At 42.1% G+C, this 24554-nt stretch overlaps 1 protein-coding gene across 1 annotated transcript in view; it reads left to right on the top strand.

The window, feature by feature from the left end:
• Nucleotides 1–24554, top strand: part of nbeal1 (neurobeachin-like 1) — a 203981-nt gene that overhangs the window by 120998 nt on the left and 58429 nt on the right. Inside the window, exons 26-28 of the mRNA XM_066665227.1 lie at nt 10246–10334; nt 10512–11102; nt 23915–24090. Of these exons, the coding sequence (XP_066521324.1) occupies nt 10246–10334; nt 10512–11102; nt 23915–24090 (856 nt within the window). The remainder of the gene's footprint in view (nt 1–10245; nt 10335–10511; nt 11103–23914; nt 24091–24554) is intronic.

Here is a 24554-nt window from a genome sequence, read left to right as displayed (position 1 = left end):
GCATGCTGGATTATCTTGCAGAGTTCTATCTATCTATCTTTACACTTATATAGCGCCTTTCTAGACACCCAAGGACGCTTTACAAGCCACACTGCTCAGAATGCTCATTCCACACACACTGGCGAGCAGACCAGAAACGACCGTCCACCTGGAGGACTGCATCGGGCACTAGGAATTCACCCAGGACAGAGTGCCAATCCATATCTGGGCGCACACAAACACTCACTCACAAACAGACATTCATTCACATACACACTCATTCACTCACACACCAGGACATTTATGAGAGAAGCCAATTCACCTACCCTCCATGTTTTTGGACTGTGGGAGGAAACCGGAGACCCCGGAGAAAACCCACGCAGACACGGTGAGAACATAGAAACTCCACCCAGATCGGACTTGAACCCAAGATCACAGCGCTGAGAGGCGAACGTGTTAACTACTAAACCACCGTGCCGCCCAAAGAGTTCATGTAGGGAAGAGAAAACGATAGCGTGTATATAAAAACTAGATTAAGGAAACAATGATGATAATAAAAAATTATAGGAATTATATAGTTTATATATTTATGTATTTTTATATTATTAGGAAATTATGAAACAGATACATATTATAATATAACTTTAATGTATAAACCATGGTTTTAGTCAAGAACCTTCAGCGAGAGTAAGGACATTTTATTAGAACAAGAATATGAGGTTACAGCAGAGGCGATTGCTCTAAGACTGCAAGGGAAGCTCAGCTTCCTCTAAAATGTCAAAAAATAAGTGATCAAATATATACTGTTGTGTGTACATGTCATTGAATAAATATGCACTACAACGCGCTCAACTTTTGTTCAGAATTAGCTTCTTATCACTGTTAAAGACGCGGCTTTCCTCTCAATCATTCCCGCACGGTGCTTTAAACAGTGTGGGTCCACAGAGTTCAATAGCGAAGCAGCGAAGTGCAGTGACTGGGCTTTGTCCTGCCCATCGGACACTCAGCGTCTCTGGGGGTCTATGGGGCAGTGGGCTGGCCTCGGCTGGCCCGGACTCTCAGCTTCTGCATGATGATTGGATGATCTGTCTGAGGTTGAATCCCTTTTTGATTGACAGCAAAGTAAGCGAATCAGTGATCCTTTGGTGTAAAGATCCGTGGGAGCATTACATTTTCATTCTGTTCTGAGTTGAACCGGAGACTTTCTTAAAGCTCTTAGTGGCATTTTCTTTGTTAAAAACAAGTAGCGACAAATCGAGCTTCTAATTCTGGTGGGGTTTTTTGTAGCTGCTTGTGTTTGGAGACTGACTTCTATCGCAGTTTCTGTCCAGCGGGTGCTGCTGAGCCCCTCCACCGTCACAAAGAACCTACAGGCGGACACACTTCACATGAGCCAAGGCCGTTTAAGCAGTCTAGCTCTGCTGGCCATTGAGAGGACACTAGTCAAGTCCCTGGAAAACACGCCTTGTTGGTACGACAGGGTCACAGAACATTTTCTTGAAAAGGAAAGGAGGGTAGAATTTACGTATAAATAAACCGACACATTTTATGATGTTGGCCGAAATTGAGCTTCTCCTTCTTGAAAGACCAGCATCCGCCACTGGGTAGTAATTGAAAAGTTGAGACGTTGCTGTTGCTCTCACTGGACACTGGTGATGAAAATTATAAGTAATCTTTACTCTTTGGAAGTAATGCATTTTTGTAATCACGTTATAGTGATACCTGCTTTCCATGGTGAATATGATATTATTGACTTAATGTATAAATACAGTTACATACTTTACAATAAAAACACAAGCTGTTCACTCATATAGCAAGAAATGGAACAGCTTTGAGTCTTATTACAGCAGCCCTATTTACTTTATCTGCATTCAAAATAACCCTTAAAATATTTCAAATACTGATTTTGTGTGAAGTCAAATCAAATGTATTTATTATCCTTCTGAAGCAGAACACTAGTACAAATTATTTTATTTTACCACAGCAGAGATGTTCACAAGTCATTTTTTTTCCAAGTTGAGTCTCAAGTCCTTGAGGGGCAAGTCCAAGTCAAGTCTCTGCACACATCACTGCACTGCTATTTCATATGAGTTTACATCATCATACTGTTATTTTTAGAAAACACTACACTATCAACACTGACCAACTGTATGGTCATTTTTAAAAGTATATTTCAATGCAATGTGTAGAAACCCACAAAAAGTTTACAATTCTGTTTAGCAATATTATAGCTGTTTTTTCTAGGCCACCTAATGGGGCGGTGTTCTGAAAATCTGCTATTTTGTCAAATCATCCAACCATAGCGTATATTTATAGACATGTCTATCAAATCGTGCTACAGTGTAAGTGTCCTATTACAGTGTGCTGCCTTATCAGAATGTGCTTCCTGCATTAATACTGTAGGTATAATAGTTTTATAGACTGAACTATCTTATCAGAAGGTGCGTCCTGCATTAATACTGTAGGTATAATAGTTTTATAGACTGAACTATCTTATCAGAAGGTGCGTCCTGCATTAATACTGTAGGTGGGATAGAGAACAGACCTCAGGTAGCATGAAATGATGGCCATTGCACTGAAACACCATAATTCTGATGTAAAAGCAATATTCAAATGCGCAGTAGACTGGTAGGACATTTTGATGGGTAGGAAAAATGGGTAGGATAGAAGACTGGCCTAGAAGAGGCATTTTCCCTTACTGACTGACTGACTGACTCCTGATGTTGAAATATGTATACGCAAGTTTGAACACAAGGAGAGGATGACTGCTCCATTTGTCTTATTTCAAATGAGTGTATGTCTTTGCCTGAAATATTATAAACAAAAGTGGTGGTGAAGAACAGTGGTGGTGAAGCTTTTCAGAAAAAAAAATGTTCTGCACGTTACTTATTTGACTTGCTGTTTGTTTAAAGATGAGCAAACTTTTGTTGTTGAAAATTGGTCTAATTTTATGACAACTATTGGACTGTCTATTCTTTGCTTGGGTTGCAGAGAAAACATCTAGTCTGTATATTCATTATGTCTGTTGTTTGGGAAAACTTTGAGCGTTCTTGACTGTGATGCCAGTCCTAACAATCTTTGCCCCTGGAATTCTTTGCTCCAAATCTTTCTGCACAGCTAAATCATAATAAAAATCACATGTAAACTAAGACATTGATATGAATCGCCAAAGCTTCTCCAGACTTTCCAATTTTTGTATTTTGAGCTTTCCTGTTTTTGAAATGCTTGAAACACATCAGTGACAATGGCTATATGGCTAATGGTGGTCCGGCTAAGCTAGGTTTGCCTAGTCTCGTTTTCTGTTTACAGGTTCCACTGAGTTGTTTGTGTATATTTATTAATTTGCTGTATATTTTTTCGATGTTTGAAGAAAAAAAAACTTCTATGACGGTTCTGTGACCGATTTATAATCCCGCTTTAAGTGACAGGCTAATAGAGATTATTGTGCATGGCGCAGTTGCTAACACAGCATGTCTGGAGGAAATGAAAGGAAAAGTGTGACTGTCTGCTGTGCCTAACACTCTGACTCCGAGTTTGACCCATGGAACTGTGGAATAATCAATGAGAGTGCTTTACATGTGAGCTCTCACGTGGGGAATTAGCATTTAGTTGAGGGAGCTTTGGACCAGTTTGGGCTATGCCACTGTGAGTGGACATTAATTTATTGTTAAACAGGCTGTTTATGTTTAATAAACGCCAAGCAAGAACAAAAATATAATTTAACAAGTAATAATTTAATTTGATAGGTTGTGCTTTGCTGCAGGCAGCATAGTAAAAATAAACAACAGTTGGCCAAATAAACCAGATGATTACAAATACATATGCAGTTATTTATTGCATTTATTTAACATTAATTTCAATTTAACATTTTATGTTCAAAATGCAAATGGTGCTTGAAAACAGATTCTGAGCATTTCAACTAGTCATTTTCCAAAATTTGATACAAATGACACTTAGATGCTTGAAGAAGCGTTTCTTTGCCAGTTGACTATTCACTATAAGTTTTGAAATATTTTAAACCTCACACTCCTAAAGGAACTGCACCTTTTTTAAAGGAACAAAGCAGCAGCTTTGTGAACACAGAGCAGTGGGAAATGTGAATTTGCTTTGTCGCCTTGACAACAGCAAACAGCCAGAGCATTGTTTTTTGGTTTTATCTCCTTACGATTTTCTGTTTTCAAATTAGAGATTTTATAACGGGTCATTTAGTGGAAGAAGGATGAAATATGCTGATTGCATTCAGGATTATGAATTAATGAAATCATTTGATTGAGGGCAATCTGAAACTCTCCCTCTGTCCTTCAATTTCCCTCTCAGAAATTCCATTATCCCCAGGTTTGGAGGATGGACATTAATGTCTGCAATAAACCAACCCACACACACACACCCAGGGTCACCAGTTTAGGGGACCAAAATCATAAAACAGTTGCTGGAGATCATAAAAATCCTCTTTCCAGAATCTGGATCAATCGCTGTTTAAACATCAGCTCTTAAGAAATGGTCCAGGACAGCCCCATGGTGCACCTAAGAAAGGCTGCCCTTACACTAAGTATTTTGTTTCATGGTTTATGGCCTGAAATCCAAAAAAACTGATAACCAGGTAATTTCAACACAGCTCTTGAACTCTCTCCCACAGGAAAGCCCTGTGACTAAAAAGGGGTCAAACCTTATCACCAGTAGAAGTCAGTCATGTGACTCAACATCCTCACACATTTGTGGTCAGCCATACATACTTAACTCTTAAAAAATGTCACATGTTAACCCCATGTACTTCCTCATTAGCTTTTTCATTTTAGATTTGACTATGAAATACCAGCATAGTTTTGAAATTTAAATAACAAAAAGCTTTTTTAATTTTAATTTGTCAGTTCTGACACATGCTTGAGTGAAAACTGAAATTGTAAATGAATTTATTTATTTTTTAATTTTGTGATGATATTTACACATTTGGAAAAAGAAATGGCAAAACAGTACTTGCATTTCAATTTTATTGTTTTCATTTCAATTTTAATTTTGTGTTCAAAAGGTGTTCAAAGAGAGTTTATTGTCATATGCACCGTAAGGAATAGGTTTCCATGTACAATGAAATTCTTTCTTTGCTCCTCCCCAAGAATGCCAAATGGAAAATAAAATAAAATAAATAACTAAATAACTAGTAAAGTGAACAGTAAAGTGAATGTGTGCTACAATCACAAGCAGCAATAACTTCAAACAAACATTTGTATGACAGTAAATGACTGTGGCATGTAGACAGTAAAGTGCAGGGTTATTTCTGAGGTAGGTTCTGGAGTCTGATTGCAGTGGGGAAGAAAGAGTGATTTAACCTAGTGGTCTTGCATTTGACACTTCTGTACCTCTGGCCTGAGGGCAGAAGTGTGAACAGTCCATGCTGGGGGTGGATGGGGTCTTTAAGGTTGGAGGCAGCTCTCCTGTGAACTCTTTGGTGGTAGGTATATATGTATCTTTACACTTATATAGCGCCTTTCTAGACACCCAAGGGCGCTTTACAATCCACACTGCTCAGAACGCTCAGAACACACAATCCACACACACACACTGGTGAGAAGCGGCAGCCAAACGCGCACAGCATACTCTTGACCAGGAACAACCGTCCACCTCGAGGACTGCATCAGGCACTAGGGTTCAACCCAGAATGCTGCAGCACGCCTGGTTTTCAACCAGCCTAAAAGAGCACATGTCATGCCCCTATTAGTTGAGCTGTATTGGCTACCCTTAGCTTCTTGCATCAAATTTAAATAACTAATGATGGGCCTTCAGAGTATTCACTGGCTCTGCTCCCATCTACCTCAATAGACTCTTAAAACCATATGTTAGTGCCCACCACCTCCGTTCCTCAAAGGAGCGCCAACTAACACGGCCAACCCCCCGTACAGGTCAGTTGAGACTATTCTCATCTCTGGTTACCATGCTGGTGGAACGAGCTTCCAAGCATTATCAGAGCAACAGAAACCCTCTCCGCATTCAAGAAATCCTTGAAGACCCAGCTCTTCCGAGAGTATCTCTTGCACTGAAAGTCTTCTTTAATGCACTTATTACTTCCTGGCATATTGCACTCAGTGTAAGATAATTTGTATAAATTGTGCTGTAGTTTGAATGTTAGATCCTCTTTTGTAAGTGGCTTTGGATAAAAGTGTCTGCCAAATGCAAATGTTAACCCAGGATAGAGCACCATCCCATATCTGGGCTCACACATACAGACGTTCATTCACATACACACTCATTCACTCACACACCAGGACATTTATGAGAGAAGCCAATTCACCTACCCTCCATGTTTTTGGACTGTGGGAGGAAACCGGAGACCCCGGAGGAAACCCACGCAGACACGGGGAGAACATGGAAACTCCACCCAGATGGGACTTGAACCCAAGATCCCAGCGCTGAAATGCGAACGTGCTAACCACTAAGCCACCGTGCCACCCTCTTTGTGGTAGGTGCTTTGCAGAGAGGGCAGTGGAGTGCTGGTGATTTTCTCAGCAGTCTTCACCACTCTCTGCAAGCATTTACAGTAAGGAACCGCTGTTGAACCTTTTTGACCAGCTGCGTGGTGTTCAGTGTCCATGTGAAGTTCTCACTGATGCGGATACTCAGTTATTTAAATGAACAGTGGCTGATGAGGACTCTTCTTTTTTCTCATATCCACTATCAGCTCCTTCATCTTGTCTGTGTTGAGGGTGAGGTTGTTGTCCTCACAGCATGACACCAGCCTGGTTACCTCCCTCCTCTAGGCCGCTTCATCTCCAACAGTGATGCGTCCTATCGCTGCTGTGTCATCTGTGAACTTCAGGATAATGTTGTGCTTGTGATAGGCAACACAGGGTGTAAAGAATGGGGCTGAGGACACTTGGACACTTGGACTTGTCCCTGTGTAGGTGGTGATACTGGCTGAAGTCCTGTTGCCAACCCTGATGGATTGGGGCCTGCCAGTCAGGAAGTCCAAAAGCCAGTGGCATAGGGTGGGGTGCAGGTGTGGACAATTTGTGGGTTAGTTTGTGAGGGGTGACCGTGTTAAAGGCGGAGCTATAGCCAACAAAGTGTATCCTGATATAGGAGTCTTTGTTTTCCAGATGCTCTGGCTGAGGGATAAGTTGAAAATGGAGGTGAGAACATCAGCCAACTCAGCACATGCTCTGAGGGCCCACCCTGGAATATTGTCTGGTGCTTTTCAGAGCTCTGCATACCATATGGCAGGATTTACCTCCCATGGAAAAATCCTACGTCAATTGACAGGATCTTATGCGACAATCAGACAAATACCACACACGATAGTATTTAGTTAATCACCAAGTGAATGTTCTGAGAATTCAAAACATTTCAGAATGGAAACCGAAAACCCAGCATGGACCAACAGCGACCCCAATGGACAATCTGGAAAACAATACTATATAGTCCAATCTAAAGATTCTAAAGTATGGTTTTCAAAATGGTTGTAACCAGCAAGAGATTGATTCCTTCCTCACTCTAAATGTGTATGATATAATCTCTATTAACCCAAATTAATCTTTGTAAACCCACACTCAAGGTAATCTTTCAGAAAAGAAAATTGAAACTAAAATATTGGATTGTAAATTGAATTCATGTTGAAATTTGAACCCGAATCACATGATAGTCATATATGACGTAAGGAGCCCTTTTGTTGTATTAAAAGGAAATCTCTGTGTTGAGATCTCTGCCTGCAGACTGGGGCCAATCACATGTGTCCTCTAAGTTCAATAACCACTCAGACACTTGCTCCTTCTCATGAGGAAGGAGCTTCATAAGATCCAAGAGCACAAACTCTGAATAGCTCTCGAGCGTTTAGAGGATCCCCCTTTCGCGCTCTGATCCTGTCTCTCAGAAAGAAAGAAAGACGGAGAGAACAAAACAGGTCTCGTGGGTCTGAGATTCATCTCTTACACACTCAGAAAAGGACACCATTACCAGATTCTAAAATAAGCCTAACATTTTAGTCATACTGAGTTAATAATAATAATAATAATAATAAATTTTATTTTTGGCGCCTTTCAAGACTCTCAAGGTCACCGTACATACGAAAATCAAAGCAAGACAACAGGTAGAAACAAAGCTAATTAATTACATATATTGCTACATATATTTAAACCCTTTTAAGGGAAATAATTTCATCAGAGTCAGTTGCAACTTACTGTATTTGTCTGTTTATTGCCTATTTATTGAAATTTATTTCTTGGCCAGAATAAGGAATCACATCCACTCCAGACACCAATTTTGAAACTGATTAACGAGTCACATCAATGACTTGTCAGCTACAGTCCTATAGACCAGCCAGAACAGCGACCTTTAGTTAGATTATATTTAGTCATACATAACCGATATCACTTTCTTATTATTAATATTCAGACTTATAAGGGGTTTCACATGAGTTAATTTATAAAATGCTTAGTAAAAACCCACATTCTAGTGGGAAATTGTAACCAAATTCTATAATAGAGTATTATACTAGGTTACTAGGCTGGTTAAATCATACTTTGAGGATATACAATTTTGCATTAGTGTAAGGGAATTTGTTACATCATGGCAGCGATTAGAAATATGTATAATGTCTAGATGTACAGTTTCACCATTAACATTTACAATGTCAATGGAGGTAGTAATTAGGCCCTCTAAGTGGGTTGTAGGCAGAAAAAGGTTGCATGACAGTACTCGGCTCTCCACAATTGGGGCTTACATGGATATGTACACGTCAGTTGCTGGTGAAGTTAAATGATAATCTAAGGTTGGCTAGGCTGAAAGTTAAACCAAGCAAGTCTAGAAGTCTGTCTATTGTCAGAGGAAAACTTGTGCAAGAAAATGTTTTGATGAAAGGTGAAATGATCCGTACAGTACTGGAGAGACCAGTGAAAAGTTTAAGTAGATGGTATAGTGCAGTGCTAAACAATACAGAACAAGTTGTGGGACTAAAACTGAACTGGTGAAGGCTGTTAATAGCATTGATGGATCGTGCCTGCCAGGGAAGTTGGAATTGTGGTGTCTGCAGTTTGGCCATTGACAGTTTATGATTTTCAATCACAGAAGTAGAGAGGTTATTAACAAGGCCAAAGAAGTGTCTAGGGGTGCCGCAGTGTTTAAGTAACGTGGCATGGTATGGGAGAGGGGTACTGGAGTTAACACTCACAAGTTTAGTTGAGGAATTTAAATCTGAAAAGGTGAGTCATGAGATGATCAAAAGATGCAGTGGATAAATCATCAGCGCCAATCACAAGAACAGGAAGAAAGTGGAATCCAAAAGTGGCCGTGCAGGTAGCCAGGAGCTCATTAGAACTAAGGGATGTGATTGGCCAAGTACGATGCGGAAGAGCAGGCATTGGGTCAGGTGATTCGTAGAAAGCTTTTAGTAAGGCCACATCACCAGAGAGAGGCAAATGATGACTAGTTTTATTTGCAGCAGGAGGAGGAGGCACGGTGTGCAACAGCAGTATCACAGGTAAAACAAGGCCAGTGGCTTTGATGAGAGAATCTAGAGGAACAGAACATTTCCTGGCAAGAGTTGTGGGCGATGGAGGCAAGTCATATTACCTTTTTGCTGGGAGCAACTAGGTAAGACTGTAAAGCTGGCTTGGCTTGGGTGGGTCTCGGACGCCAGACTTCACTGTTGAGCATTCTGGATGTGTTGTGGGCTTAATTCAGCTAAACACCAATGAGAGGAGGTGCCTACCTGATGACACCTCTGAAGAGCTAGTGATACAGTGTCTGGTTTGTGTACTCATGGTTTGGGCTCAATGAGTAACTGTAGTTTTTAAGAATAGCCAGTTGCTGATTGGATCATGAACGGCCACAGAAACCTTAGTGTTGAGGTGTAGTATTCAACAGGAAATTTGGTTGCTGCAAGTAAGAAGAGAATGTGATGGGCCCTATGTGAAGCTATAATGGATTGGAATAGTATATTTTACATCTTATCTTGTGTATGATTGTAATAATTATTATTCTCTACTAGAGGGTTAATAATAATAATAATAATAATAATAACATAAGTAATAATCAAAATTAAGCATAAATAATACAGTTCCCACGCTACAGTCATAAATCAGTATTTCACAATATAATGTATTTTTTATTTGTTTATGAAAGGTGCAAATGATTTCATCATTTATCTTCTCTCCAAATGGTTATTTTATTTAATTCACTTTCAGTTTTCGTTGTGAAATATATGTCATCAACAAATATTTTTCATCATAGTTTTTGTTAACAAAAATTAACAGTGCCTGATTTTTGCTCTCTGACCTTCAGACACTGTGGTGAACTATAAAGACCTGATGGCTCTGGTGCAGCTAACACACCGAGCAGGGCCCAGGGTTCGTCTGCTCATCTGCAAAAGGGTAAGACCCTCATACTCATTTGTATATTCAAAATGTAAGTTCTCATTCCCGATAACACTAAATTCCACAGAATGTAAAATGAAATGTAAAGCTGTTTGTGTGCCTTTAACAGTTAAATTTGTGTGCCTTTAACAGTTAATTTTTTTTATTAATTTGTTTGTGTGTGTGTGTGTGTAGTTACACTCTCTACTTCAGACTCAGCCAGATGCTGCACTTCAGATTTCACGTCAGTTATGCTGGCAGGACACACTGATACGTTTGTTGATCCGGAACCCTGATTTTGAAGGTCCTAGTTCAGGCTCAGGAGATTTAGCCAGCTTGGGCAGCGTGGAGCTTGGCCCCAGCAGCATAGGAAACAGACTGGAGCCTCCATTTGACCGGAGAGCATTGTCTAGCAGTGTGGGGAAGCTGAATGAAGAGAAAGACAGTGCTTCAGACAGCAGGTCAATAGACAGCCTGGACAATGGAGAAATGCTGTCACTCAAAGAGACTCCAGGAGACTCTCCATTTAGTTGTTATCTAAATAAACCTCCAAAACCCAGGAACACTGAGGGCTTGAGTTTGGATTTGTCCAAGTTGCACGTCTTTGATCAAGCTGACAGCGGGAGTCAGACACCTGGAAGTATGCCCAGTACACCTTCACCACTGGAGAACTCTAAGCCTTTCCCTAGAGCAACAGCTGAGCGAGAAATAACTTATTCACTGCCAGATGACAGCTTCCTGTTCAGTGATAATGTCTCTCTTGGAGAATATTCTAACAATGCTGAGGTAAATTATTAATGTGTCTTTTGTGTATGTTTGTATGTTTTTGTGTAGGTTGATGTGTGTGTGTGTGTGTGTGTGTGTGTGTGTGTCTTTGTATGTGTGTGTATATGCAATTCAGTGTGCTGTCTAGCTCAAAAACAATAGTTTTTTACTGTTATTTTCATTTCAACCACAAATCAAGCATTTTCATTCCATTAACCTATAATGGTCAAATTTATACTGGTACAACACTGGTGTTTGGTCAGAAAGTTGCTCAGTTAACTTTAAGTTTAAAGTTAAACTTTATTCACTCTAAGTTGCCCAATGTGTCAGAATATGACCTTTCCTGAGACAGAAGCCAGGCGTAAGGGTGGATTTTTTGTTGTTTTTTAAAGGTGGTTCTGTTGTGTCTGTGGAGATGGTGTGGGAGAGGGAGGGGTAGCTGTTGAGTGCGGGACATTCTCGTCTGCAGAGAGGTTGGGGTTGGTTCACAGAGATAGCACAGAATTCACTGGGGTTTGAATGTACAGGTGAACTACAGGATTTGGGTGGCAGGTCGTTTTCAGCACTGAAGTGGTGGTGTTGTGTTAGTTTTTTTTGTTTGGAAGTCACTCTGTATAAGAGCATCTGTTAAATGCTGCAAATGAGTGCGAGTTATACTGGTATGAGTGGATCAGACACAGCAGTACTGTTGGAAATTTTAAACTCTGTGTCCTCAGTGTCATTGTCCACTCTGTTATACGGACCTAACTTATTACCGCCTTTAGATGTAAAGTCAGAGAGTGTTGCCAACCTGTGGCTGCACAGTATAACTTGTAGAGATACAAAGTACTCCTGCTGTCAGTGGAGCTGAGAGAATGGACAGTGAGTGTAGAAACAAGGAGGTGGTCATAATGTTATTGTTGTTTATGCAGCATTGCTGTTTGTGTGCTCTATGGGCCTCTTTATCAATCAGTATAGAAGAGGCAAGGTGGAGAGGTAACTGTGGGCTTCTCAGTCAATGTGTTGAGAAATAGACTGAGGTGATGGGGAATCTGCCCTAACAGACTGTGTAGTTTGAATGCATTGATGAGATTAAACAAACATATATTTGAGCGCACCTAATGCAAAAGCCATTGGTTGTTGTACAGATAAAATGTGCTTTTAAAATTATACATTAGGCTCTGAGGACAGTGATTGTAATTTCATCCAATAGCCGTGTCTCTGGCATCAACTAGATGTAGTTTGCAAAAACGTCTAAGCAATGACCTGCTGATGATTGTCATGTCTTTAAATTATGTGAAGAAGCCTTCACTCTTCTCAAGAAAAGCAATACATCACAGCACAACACATGCAGATTTTGTCAAACAAAAAGAAAACATACAAGCAGAGAAATTTAGATTATTCAAGAATAGTTTGAGTGCATTTCTTCTTCATTTTGTCATATCACCAGCAGGGGGCGACCATGTCTCAGGCTACATGGTAATTGGCCAGACTGACAACTGCTGTGGCTTAACCCTTTATTAAGCCTTCAGTCTGTGTCTTCAGCTTGGAGTATTGAGTTTGTCAGAACCAGACAATGCTGGTGTTTGGAATCTTCCCAAAAGAAGCTTCTTGCTCTCTTTTGTGTTTCTAACTCGTTGGCCTCAGATCCCCAAGAGGCCTTTTCTCTTTTGAGAACACTTTCCTGTTGAGGCACTTTAACCCAACTGGCTTGTCTTTTTTGTAAGAGAGTAGTTCTCCTTTCCCCTTACCCTAAAATATATATATCTTATTTTATATATATATTATTTTCCTCTCTGACAAGTCTATCCAGGGGGTTTACTGGATAAATAGCAACTTTCTGCTTCCTGCTTCCTTGCCTTTCAGACACTTTGCTGCTTAGCTCTGCTATCTTTTATTTCTTTCCTTTTTATTTTTTTGAAACCTTCTTGATTTTCTGTGATAGAGTATCAGAGTTTTTAAATATACACAAGTAAGCAGTGCTTTTAAATATACACAAGTCAGCAGTACTACGAAGCCAAAACTGAATATTTTCTGCTTTTAATACTTTTTAAAGTAGTGTGATTGCTCTAGGAACCAGGACAGTTTCAACAGGCTAAAGTAGAAGAAACTTGTGAAATGTCTCATCCTTTTGTTCAACACATGTGCTGTCAGAATTGTTACCAAATTCTACAGAGAATGTCAGCTTTGGAAAGGGATTTTTCGGAACCTGCTATCAGAGTTTAAAGACTGGCATTTTGGAGCTGTGCGAGGAGTAACAGTGAGTGGGAGTATTGGCAGCAGACAGAGGGCTGAGGACTTAACAGAGCAGCAGACAGTGAAGGGTCACAGATCCAGACCAGAGGATTATGTGGATTGCAACACTGCCATGAGTACAGCTAGAGATGGGCAATGGGTGCAGATTGAAGCTAGAACCATACGCTGTGTTTGTATAGCTCTGTAGTCTTGTCTTCTACTCCTGGTAACACAGCTGGTCCAGGAAATTCAGCTACTAAACCTAATACTGATGCTGAGAGATCACAGCACAGAACCAGACCAGAATATCGGTCTTATTTTCCGCCTCGGCTGAAAAACGGATTTGAACCACTCACTGCATATCCTTTGTGAGAATCACAACACAGAATGTGCCAGAAGTGTCAACCGGTCACAAAACTCTAACGAACCTACAGCAGACACACTGATCTTTGGAGATGACACTGTTAACTGGTAACAAACCCAAAACTCATAGTGTGATGTGAGCCAAACATCAAATCAAATGAAATGTATTTAAATAGCGCCTTTTACAACTGACGTTGTCACAAAGCAGCTTCACAGTTTCAGAACAGAACATTTAAATCAAAGCCCAGTGCGAGCAAACCGAAGGTGACAGTGGCAAGGAAAAACTCCCTCGAGGCTGGAGGAAGAAACCTTGGGAGAAACCAAGACTCACAAAGGGGACCCATCCTCCTCTGATCAAACTATAGATTGAATTTTAAATTATCACCAATGAAGTGTCGATATGCTACATAATAATAATAATAATAATAATAATAATAGTGACATTAATCTTGGGGCATAATAATAGTGCATCAGATTGGAAGAATCAGTCAGTGTTGCTAATCTGAGTCCATTTCTACTTCAGTGTAGTTGATCATGGTGAATGGTGAGAGGCTGGCAGCAGTAGATAGAGGTGAGCAGCTGGTCTGGTCTGGGCCGCAGGAGAATCCAGCAAACAATCTTCCATCAGTGGGCCACCATTTTCTCAGAAAACAGTAAAGGGAAGCAGTTAGTTTAGTTGAGTGCAGAAAAGAAAAAGAGCATGTGAATATTTTCATTAGTGTAGTGATGGATCTGACTGTAACAGACTGGGAGGAGGGAAACCAGAAGGAGCTCAGGCAAAGACATCCTTCCGCTCCAAGCAAGAGAGATTGTGAGCACATCATCCGCGTTTACCCTGATTCCCCATGTCCATGAGTTCCTGGAACGACAACCTTAAACTAGAAAGAGGTTAGTTGCCAAAGGCTAAACTGAACAAGTGTGTTTTGAGCCTAGACTTAAACATAGTGACTGTGTCTGAATCCCGAACACTAGCTGGAAGATGGTTTCAGAGCTGAGGGGCTTTGTAGGAGCTTTCCCCCCGGCTGAGGTCTTATGAATTATGGGTACTAGTAAGAGGCCGGCGCCCTGAGATCTGAGTAATCTTGGTGGTTCATAATGATAGATCTGAATCAATCATAACACCCAGATTTTTAGCTGATGAGCTAGGGAGAACAGGGAAGTCAAAATTATGTATTAAGTCTGATACCTTATTTATAGCAGGTTTTGGACCTAGAAGGAGGACCTCGGTTTTGTCGTTGTTTAGCAGAAGGAAATTGTATGACATCCAATGCTTCACTTCTTTAACACAGTCCTCCATTTTCTTTAGTGTTGGTTTGTCATCTGGTTTGGCTGATATGTATAACTGTGTGTCATCTGCGTAACTGTGGAATGTAATGCCATGCCTACTAATAGCTCTACCCAGTGGCAGCATGTATAATATAAATAGTAAAGGTCCTAGAATGGAGCCTTGGGGAATTCCAAAACTCATGAACTCTGTATGAACAGAAGAAACATTATTTACTTTTACAAACTGGTAGCGATCTGTGAGGTAAGACTTAAATGATGATAGGGCCATTCCTGTTATTCCAAACATGTGTTTTAATCTTTCTAGCAGAATAGTATGATCAATTGTATCAAAAGCTGCACTGAGGTCGAGTAGAACTAGCATGGATATGCAGCTTCGATCAGAGGCGAGAAGAAGGTCGTTTATCTTAACTAAAGCCGTTTCCGTGCTATGGTGTGGCCTAAAACCAGATTGAAATTTTTCATATATGTTATTTTTATGCAAGTATGACCTAAGTTGTTGGGCCACACCTTTTTCTAAGATCTTAGATATGAAGGGAAGGTTAGAGATAGGTCTGTAATTGGATAGTACACTAGGATCAAGATTCGGTTTCTTGATCAGGGGTTTAATAACTGCTTTTAATGCTTAAATGCTTTGGGTATGTGACCCAGTCTAAGGGACGAATTTATGATTGTTAAAAGGGGATTGATTATGACTGGTAATACTACTTGAAATAGTTTTGTTGGTATTGCATCAAGTGTGCAGGTCATACAATTTGACGAGTAGATGATTTTCTCCAATTCTAGCTGTGGTAGTGGGTCAAAGTCTTCTAGTTTTTCTTCTATGTTTTGTTCTATATCATCCACACCAGATGACAGACAGGCTGGATTTAGTAATATGGTATTTATTGTTTGTCTAATATTTTCAATCTTTTTGTTAAAAAAGTCCATAAAAGCATTGCCTGTGTGAATGGCTGGGTTCTCTTTCAAGCATTCGTTTCGGTGTCTCACTATGGGATACGCCCCCTTCGCGTATACCTCAGAAGCTCTATTACACTACGCCAGCCCCTGGGCTGGCTGACAGCTGTGATGCTCATGCACCGCCCTCAATATATAATACGGAGCACGACATCATAACCTCATTCAAAACCTTCTTCTCGCTTCACTCCAGAAGCCTTCATTCTCTCTCCCCTTGCGATACCTAAGCTTCACTGTCCACAGACGGAGTTAATACCTCCGTCGACGGGCGCTTAGTGTCGTTAAGGAAGAGAAAAATTATTGATTAGTGTCTTCACCATAGCTCTGATTATTCTAGTCGGTTTGTCTCCAAACAACGGCTATGTAGCTAATGGGCCCTGCTAACTAACCACCATGTTAGTTGCGACTTTCGGCTAGTCATTAGCTTGCAGTACTATTTGGTCCCCACACCAATTGTTTCTAACAGCACAGTCTAAGCACAATTTAGCACACCAGCTAAATGGCTGCAGCAATGCAGGCGGTGCCTATTGGGGACGGAGAACCAGCGCGGACGTGTCCCTGTGGGAATAAAATATCTAGCAGGGACACTCACCAGGTCTGCTCCATTTGTCTCGGGCTGCGACATGCCCAGGCAGCGTTGAATGACCCGGGCTCGTGCGAGCACTGCGCGTGTTTTACCGTTAAAAGCCTCTGCCGTAGGCTGGCATGCCAAGCCAGTTTTTCAGGCGAGGACCCCCTTGTGTCCGGCGCTACCATTACGCCGACTTTACAGCAGGCCACCATGCCCGTTGAATCGTCCACCCCCGTGGCTCTTAGCTGGGGTGACCAACTTGATTCCCTCGACCCCCTGCCCACCCTGCTAGACGCAGAGGAGGACGAGGAAGAGGCAGAGGAGGACTATGAGGATGGCGGTTCTGAATTTCTCGTCTCGGATGAGGACGTTGAATTCGAGGACTCTCCGTTTCTCCACCCCACCCAGATGGCAAAACATCCCGGTGCCATGCAGGCCACTAATGACCCAGATGGGACGCCACCGTCGCCCCTTCTAAGTGTGGACCTGCAGGATGTGCTTAAGAGCGCAGCTGACAAGCTGGACATCCCGTGGCCGACCGTAAGTGCGGAGACTGCAAAGTCACGCTACGAAGGGAAGAGACTGCCACGGGCAAAACGGGCTGCAAGACTGCTACTCCCCATATTTCCTGAACTGATGGAGGAGTTGGCTACTTTCTGGAAGGAGAAGCCATTTACTGGCAAAACTCCTATTCAGGGGGGATCTGCCCTCGACATGGAAGGTATGGAGAAGGAAGGCCTTCTGCGCATGCCTCCAATGGAGCCCCTAGTGGCAGCGCACCTGCACCCCAGCCGCTCAGCAACCAGCAACCCTACGTTGCCCTCCAAAGCTGACCGCTTTCAGTCTAACATGACTGAATGGTCTTATAAACAGTGGCGCTTTCCGTGAGAGCCCTGAATGCCATCTCCATGCTGACAGGCCCCACTATGTTCAGGTGGAGCATGGGTTAATCCCCACTTTATGTTCCATTTGGCTACCAGCCCATTCACTCAACACACAACCACTCATTCCAGAGCTGTGTTCAATAAAGCAAGGTGTCTCTGTGTTTCCTGTTTTTCACCTGTTTTTGCAAAACATAAACAGCCTAAAACAAAAGCCTTGGAGGGTTTCCATGCCCTCAAAGGCAATGAGCCATTTAAACGCTATTACAGCGCGACCGGCTCGCGCATGCGCAGTACAAAGCACGTGCAGATGCACTCTGCGACCACTGGAGGGCGCGAGTGTCTCATGGCTAGACAGTTGGACTGCATGTGTTTCATCTCAGTGGGTACTAAGAACAATACGACATGGGTACAGACTGCAATTTTGCAACCAGCCCCCAAAGTTCAAAAGCATTGTTCACTCCAGGGCAACTGGGGAATCAGCTCACATCCTCCAGGACGAAATCTCCTCACTCCTGGGGAAAGGAGCTATAAGGGTGGTCCCACCCGAACAGAGTCGGACAGGGTTCTATTCTCGGTACTTCCTAGTGCCGAAGAAGGGGTCCCAAACACTGCGCCTGATTTTGGATTTACGTGCTCTGAACAGATACTTAAGACAGTACAAGTTCAGAATGCTCACTCATCCCGCTCTGCTGAAGTTTGTACGCCCAGGAGATTGGTTCACTTCCATCGACCTGAAGGATGCTTATTTCCATATCAGCATATACCCGCCGCACAGGAAATACCTCAGGTTTGCTTTTGCGGGGGTAGCCTACGAGTACATGGTTCTCTCGTTCGGTCTCTCCCTCAGTCCACGAGTATTCGTGAAATGTACAGAGGCAGCGATTGCCCCTCTAAGAGAGCAGGGCATCCGTCTCGCTACTTATATAGACGACTGGCTTATCACAGCACAGTCTGAGAAAGAGACAAGAGCACACACAATGCAGCTAATAGAGCACCTTGTACAACTAGGGTTTCAGATAAACAGGGAAAAGAGCGTGTTGACGCCGACCCGGCGCATATCATACCTGGGCCTGTCACTGGACTCAGTGTCTTTCAGGGCAAGCCTGTCTACGGAGAGAGTTGTAAAGCTCAAAACATGCTTGGATACATTTCGGAGGGACAGTATGATCCCATTCCGTGTGTGTCTCAGACTACTGCGTTGTCTGGCTTCGTTGGGTGGCTTCGCTAGGGCTGAACCCGCTGTATCATATGAGCCGGAGAGTAGAAGTCACTCGGGCAGCGTTGATAGCCCTGTGTCAGTGGAAGCGCATGGGTTTTCTCACACAGGGGGTTCCTATGGGCATAGTATATGCCAGACGTGTAGTGACTACAGATGCGTCACTGTCCGGTTGGGGGGGCACTCACGAGGGCAGAAAAGTGAACTGCAGGTGGAACGGCAGTCAGCAGTCCCTCCACATAAACTGCTTGGAGATGCTGGCGGTTCATCTGACGGTGAGACATGTCCTCCCTTTTTTAGAGGGGTGCCACGTTCTCGTGAGGACAGACAACACGGCAGTAGTGGCTTACATCAATCGACAAGGAGGCCTGCGGTCCCGACCGTTACACATGCTGGTACGCAGACTGATTTTATGGAGCAGCGTTCACTTTCTATCCCTGAGAGCAACACATGTTCAAGGGATGCTCAACAGGGGAGCAGATCTGTTGTCGAGAGGCAATCCTGTTTATGGGGAATGGGCACTCAACAGTGCAGTTGTCCAACAGATTTGGGAGCGCTACGGCAGGGCAGCAGTGGATCTTTTTGCGTCGAAAGAGAATGCACAGTGCCCTCTATTTTACTCGCTGCACGACCAGAGTGCCCCGCTCGGGGTCGATGCCTTTGCACACGAGTGGCCACAAACACTGCTTTATGCGTTTCCACCGATAGCACTAATCTCCCCGACTCTAGCCAGAGTCAGGGAGAGGAGCCTGTCTGTCATCTTGATAGCTCCGCATTGGCTGGGCAAGCACTGGCTGCCGGAGATCATACAGATGCTTCAGGGCAACCCATGGCCCCTCCCGCTATGCAGAGATTTGCTGACGCAAGCAAGGGGAGAGATTTATCACCCACACCCAGAACGTCTGGCTCTATGGGTATGGCCCGTGAGTGGTTTAATTTAAGCATAACAGGGTTGCCGCTGAATGTGATTGAAACCATTCAGAATGCTAGAGCTCCATCTACCAGGTCCCTTTATGGGTACAAGTGGCAGATATTTGAGCAATGGTGCTCAGACAAACTCGAAACCCCGTTTCAGTGCTCTGTCAGGGTTATACTAGCTTTCCTTCAAGATTTGATTGACAAAGGCAAATCATTTTCCACTATTAAAGTGTACCTGGTGGCTATTGCAGCATGCCATGTGGGCTTCAAAGGGAAAACTGTGGGGCAACACCCTTTGGTGTGCCGTTTCATGAAGGGGGCACGACGTAGTTTGCCGGTCTCCAAACCTGTGTCTCCATCTTGGGATTTGGCCTTGGTGCTGGAGGCTATGTCAGTCGCACCTTTTGAGCCACTGGACCAGGTAGACTTTAAGTTTTTGTCTTTCAAGACAGCACTTTTGCTAGCCCTGGCATCGGCTAAGCGTGTAAGTGAAATACACGCTTTGTCTGTGTGCTCTACATGTATCCAGTTATCACAGAGGGACTCTAAAGTATGTTTACGTCCAAATCCTGCCTTTATTCCCAAGGTTATTCAGCCTTGTCTCCCTTTGGAACTTCAGGCATTTTATCCTCCGCCTTTTACCTCAGGCCAGCAGCAGCTGCATACGTTATGTCCTGTGCAAGCACTGTGAATTTATGTGGATAAAACGAAGGACTTTAGGAAATGTGACCAGCTTTTCGTGTCGTGGGCAAAGCCATACACGGGGTAAGCAATTACAAAACAAAGACTATCGCATTGGATTTCAGATGTGATCGCTTTGGCATACTCCAGTAAAGGACTGGCAGTTCCATCGGGCGTCCGTGCACACTCCACGAGAGGTGTAGCAACCTCTTGGGCAATCTTTAGAGGTCTCTCGATTCAGGAGGTGTGTGCAGCAGCGAGCTGGTCCTCGCCTCATACGATCGCCAGGTTTTATAAAATGGATGTGACAGCACCTAGTGTAGCATATATGGTATTGAGCGCCGGCTCTGGGATTTAACAGTTCCAGCCTTTCTGAGGCATAGCTGGTTGACAGTATGTTCGGGACAGGCTTGTCTGGCAATATGGGAGTAAGGATATCCCATAGTGAGACACCGAAACGAATGCTTGAAAGAGAACTTTAGGTTACTATGTAACCCCGGTTCTCTGATAGCATGAGTGAGGTGTCTCACCAGACCACCCTCCTTGCAGTGTGAAGCGAGTATTATATATTGAGGGCGGTGCATGAGCATCACAGCTGTCAGCCAGCCCAGGGGCTGGCGTAGTGTAATAGAGCTTCTGAGGTATACGCGAAGGGGGCGTATCCCATAGTGAGACACCTCACTCATGCTATCAGAGAACCGGGGTTACATAGTAACCTAAAGATCTGTGGATCAGTAGCTGCCCGATTGTTTGTAAGTTTAGGGATTACATTAAAGAGTGCTCTAGGATTGTCTTTATTATTTTCAGTCAGTGAGGACAGATGTGCTGAACGTGCATTGATGAGCGCCCTTCTATATTCTATAAGGCTGTCTTTCCAGGCACAGTGAAATACTTCCTGTTTAGTCGACCGCCATTTCCGCTCTAATTTCCTTACGGTTTGTTTTAAGGTGAGTGTTTCTTCATTATACCAGGGAGCGATTTTTTTCTGTTGTAGCTTTTTATGCTTAAGTGGTGCTACACTATCTAAAGTTGATCGAAGTGTGTTATCTAAGTAGTCAGTTAGTCTGTCCAGCTCCAGTGGGTCTGCTGGACTACTGACTGAGGTCAATAAATCAGTGATGTTTTCAGTAAATTTAGGGGCTGTAGATGGGGTTAGTGAGCGCTTTAGATAGTAATGTGGGCATGTACATTTTTTAGTATCTAAACTCAGTTAATATGAAATTAGGTAGTGGTCTGAGACTGTTGACGACTGAGGGAGAATATTTAGGTTTTTTATGTTAGTGCACAGGGTCAAAACCAAGTCTAGTGTGTGATTACAATAATGAGTAGGGCCTGATACATTTTGTGTGAAACCAACAGAATCTATGATTGATGTGAACGCCTTTCTTAGGAGATCATCGCTTTTCTCAAAATGAATGTTAAAGTCTCCTACAATTATTAACTTATAACAGGACACTGCTAAATTACCAGCTAATTCACCAAATTATTTTATAAATTCTGAATAGGGCCCTGGTGGTCTATAAATGTTTAATAAGGCTTGACATTAACATTAACATTGGCTTGATTTTATACTTTTAACTGAGACTTGGCTAAATTACTGTAGTGCTGCAACTGTTTTAATGGAGTTGGCTCCTCCAGATTTTCATTTTTTAACTGTATCTCGTGCCAGTAGAAAAGGTGGAGATCTAGCTACTCTGTTCCATGGTTCTTCTTAGTGCAAGATGTTATCATTTGGTGACTTCACAACATTTGAGTCCCTCTGTGTAGTTCGGAAAGGGACACCACCGATATTACTAGTAACTGTCTATAGGCCTCCAAAGTACAGTGCTAATTTTATTGATGAATTTACAGAGATGCTGTCTTTTATTTCTACTGAAATAAAACCATTTAGACCATTTTGTTATTGCTGGTGACTTTAACATACATATCGACAATCCCAAGGACTGTTTTGCCAAGGAACTACACGCCATACTGGACTCTTTTGGTCTTTCAGAGCATGTTACAGGGAGTACACATTGTCATGGTCACACGCTGGATGTTATTATTTTAAAGAGTCTCAACATATCAGCGATTGTGAAGGATGTCGCACTGTCAGATCACTACTGTGTGTTCTTTGATATGTGGGCCTCACAAGGAAAGGATTATAAAGGACTGCACAGTTACACTTTTCATGAGTAAAATGTACACTACACCATGTGAACAATCCAACTGCTCTAATCAAGTTAATTAATGACATTCGCTTTAATATGGAGGCTGAAAACAATCTCTTCCACTACTTCTTGACATTAATGCTGACTTTGATATCATTGACCTTAGGATTCTTATAGATAGACAAATTGGGTTGGACTCTCAGGAACAGCCCTGAAGTGGTTTGTTTCTTACCTGGAAGGCAGGAACTACTTTATAGAAATAGAAATAATTTTTCACAGAACATGCCAGTGACCTGTGGTGTCCCCCAGGGTTCTATTCTTGGTCCACTTTTATTTAATTTGTACATGCTTCCTCTTGGCCAGATTCTACAGGACTATGGGTTGTCCTATCACAGCTATACACATGATCTATACACTCAGATTTACATGACCCTGTCTCCAAACGACTTCAGTTGACTCGTTAAGCAAGTGCCTTGAACACATCACTAACTGGATGGGACACAACTTTCTGCAGCTGAATAAAGATAAACGTAAGATTATACTATTTGGGAACAGCAATGAGAGACAAAGACTGGCTGCCTATCTGGACTCGAGGGCCCTCAAATCTAAATAACTGGCTCGCAACCTTGATGTAATAATGGACTCAGATTTCAGTTTTAGTAGCCATATTATAGCGGTTACCAAATCCGCATTTTTCCATCTTAAGAACATCAGTAAGATTAGAGATTTTCTGACAAAACCAGACCTGGAGAAATTATCCATGCTTTTATTTCTAGCAGGATTGATTACTGTAATGGTCTCTTAACTGGACTTCAATAAAGACCATTAAACAGCTTCAGCTGATTCAAAATGCAGCTGCCAGAGTTCTCACTAGGAGCAAAAGAAGAGATCACATCACCCCCATTCTGAAATACTTACACTGGATACCAGTCTGTTACAGAATGGACTTTAAGGTGTTATCACTGGTCTATAAATGTCTCAATGGGGTAGAACCAGTTTATTTATCAGATCTGCTACATCTAGATATGAGATCTACATCTATATATGAGCCGAGCAGAGCTCTCAGATCTTTAGGAACTAGTCAGTTAGTCCTGCCTCAGGTGAAAACTAAAAGTTGGTACCTTCTTTATTTACTGTGTGAGCTCCCATACAGCAGTGATAATTTCTGCATTTCTTGGTTTCTTAAGTTTGGAACCCTTCCCTGCTCTCGCTTTTCCCAATTTCTTTTGTTTTGTCTCCCTTTCCTTAAAAAACATTTTTGGTTTTAAGACATTTCCTTCCCTTTATTATTTAGACTTCTTTTGATCATTCTCTTTCATCCTCAGTATCAACTACCCTACAGTCATAAGCACCTTTTGCCTCCATACAAGTTGTTGCCTTTTATGAAGCCAGACTTTGTTCAAGCCCCACTGACTCCATAGATGTATTTATCTTCTTTTGAGTTTATGAACATCCATATCTGGATAGCTGTCCCTCTACAAGACATTTATTAAAAGCCTATATTACATACAATTTATAGCTGCTTCTGCTAGTAAATCACTATTAAAAAACCTATATATATTTTTGAATGTGTGTGTGTGTGTGTATTTCTACAGCGTGCAGAGGAGGAATTGTGGCAGATTTTGTTGGAGATTTTACTCTGGGTGATGTGGAGAGGTGTTGAGGGTTCAGATGATGCTACCTGGCTGGAAAGAGGTCAGGTGTTCTCTGCCCTAACTAAGCTGGGCACTGTCAATGAACTACTTTTGCCAGCTGACCTCATCAAACTCAGGTATAAGAGTGAACCACAAAAAATAATTCTAAATTACTCATATTAATGGTATTAAAAGCAGACAAAATGATGTCACATGGTTACAATTGGCTTTCATATCCAGATTTCATATCAATTTCAAAAGTAATTTCAGCTATTAAATCAGGCTTTCTCATATCTCTTTTTTATATAACCTGAGCTCTGAATTAGCTCACAAACTCACTCTAGAAAAAAATCTTTTATTCATCAAATCATCAAATCTATTAAGGGAATCCTTATGCATGTTTTACGAAGCTCAGGCATTTTACAACTGGCCAATAAGCAGCATACAAAGTGTTTGACACCAGATGTTAACATGCTTGTAACTTGTTTAAAGGCAAATTTAAATTAGTTTAAAGGACCTTCTGCGAATCTTCAGAATGGATTTATTGGTCCAGGCAAATTTAACAGAGAAATAGGGGAAGCAGAAATAGAAGAGAAAGAGT

Source organism: Hoplias malabaricus, chromosome 3, assembly GCF_029633855.1.
Source record: "Hoplias malabaricus isolate fHopMal1 chromosome 3, fHopMal1.hap1, whole genome shotgun sequence".
Taxonomy (NCBI): Eukaryota; Metazoa; Chordata; class Actinopteri; order Characiformes; family Erythrinidae; genus Hoplias; species Hoplias malabaricus.
The sequence above is the reverse complement of the archived record's forward strand: the minus strand, read 5'-3'. Positions and strand labels throughout refer to the sequence as shown.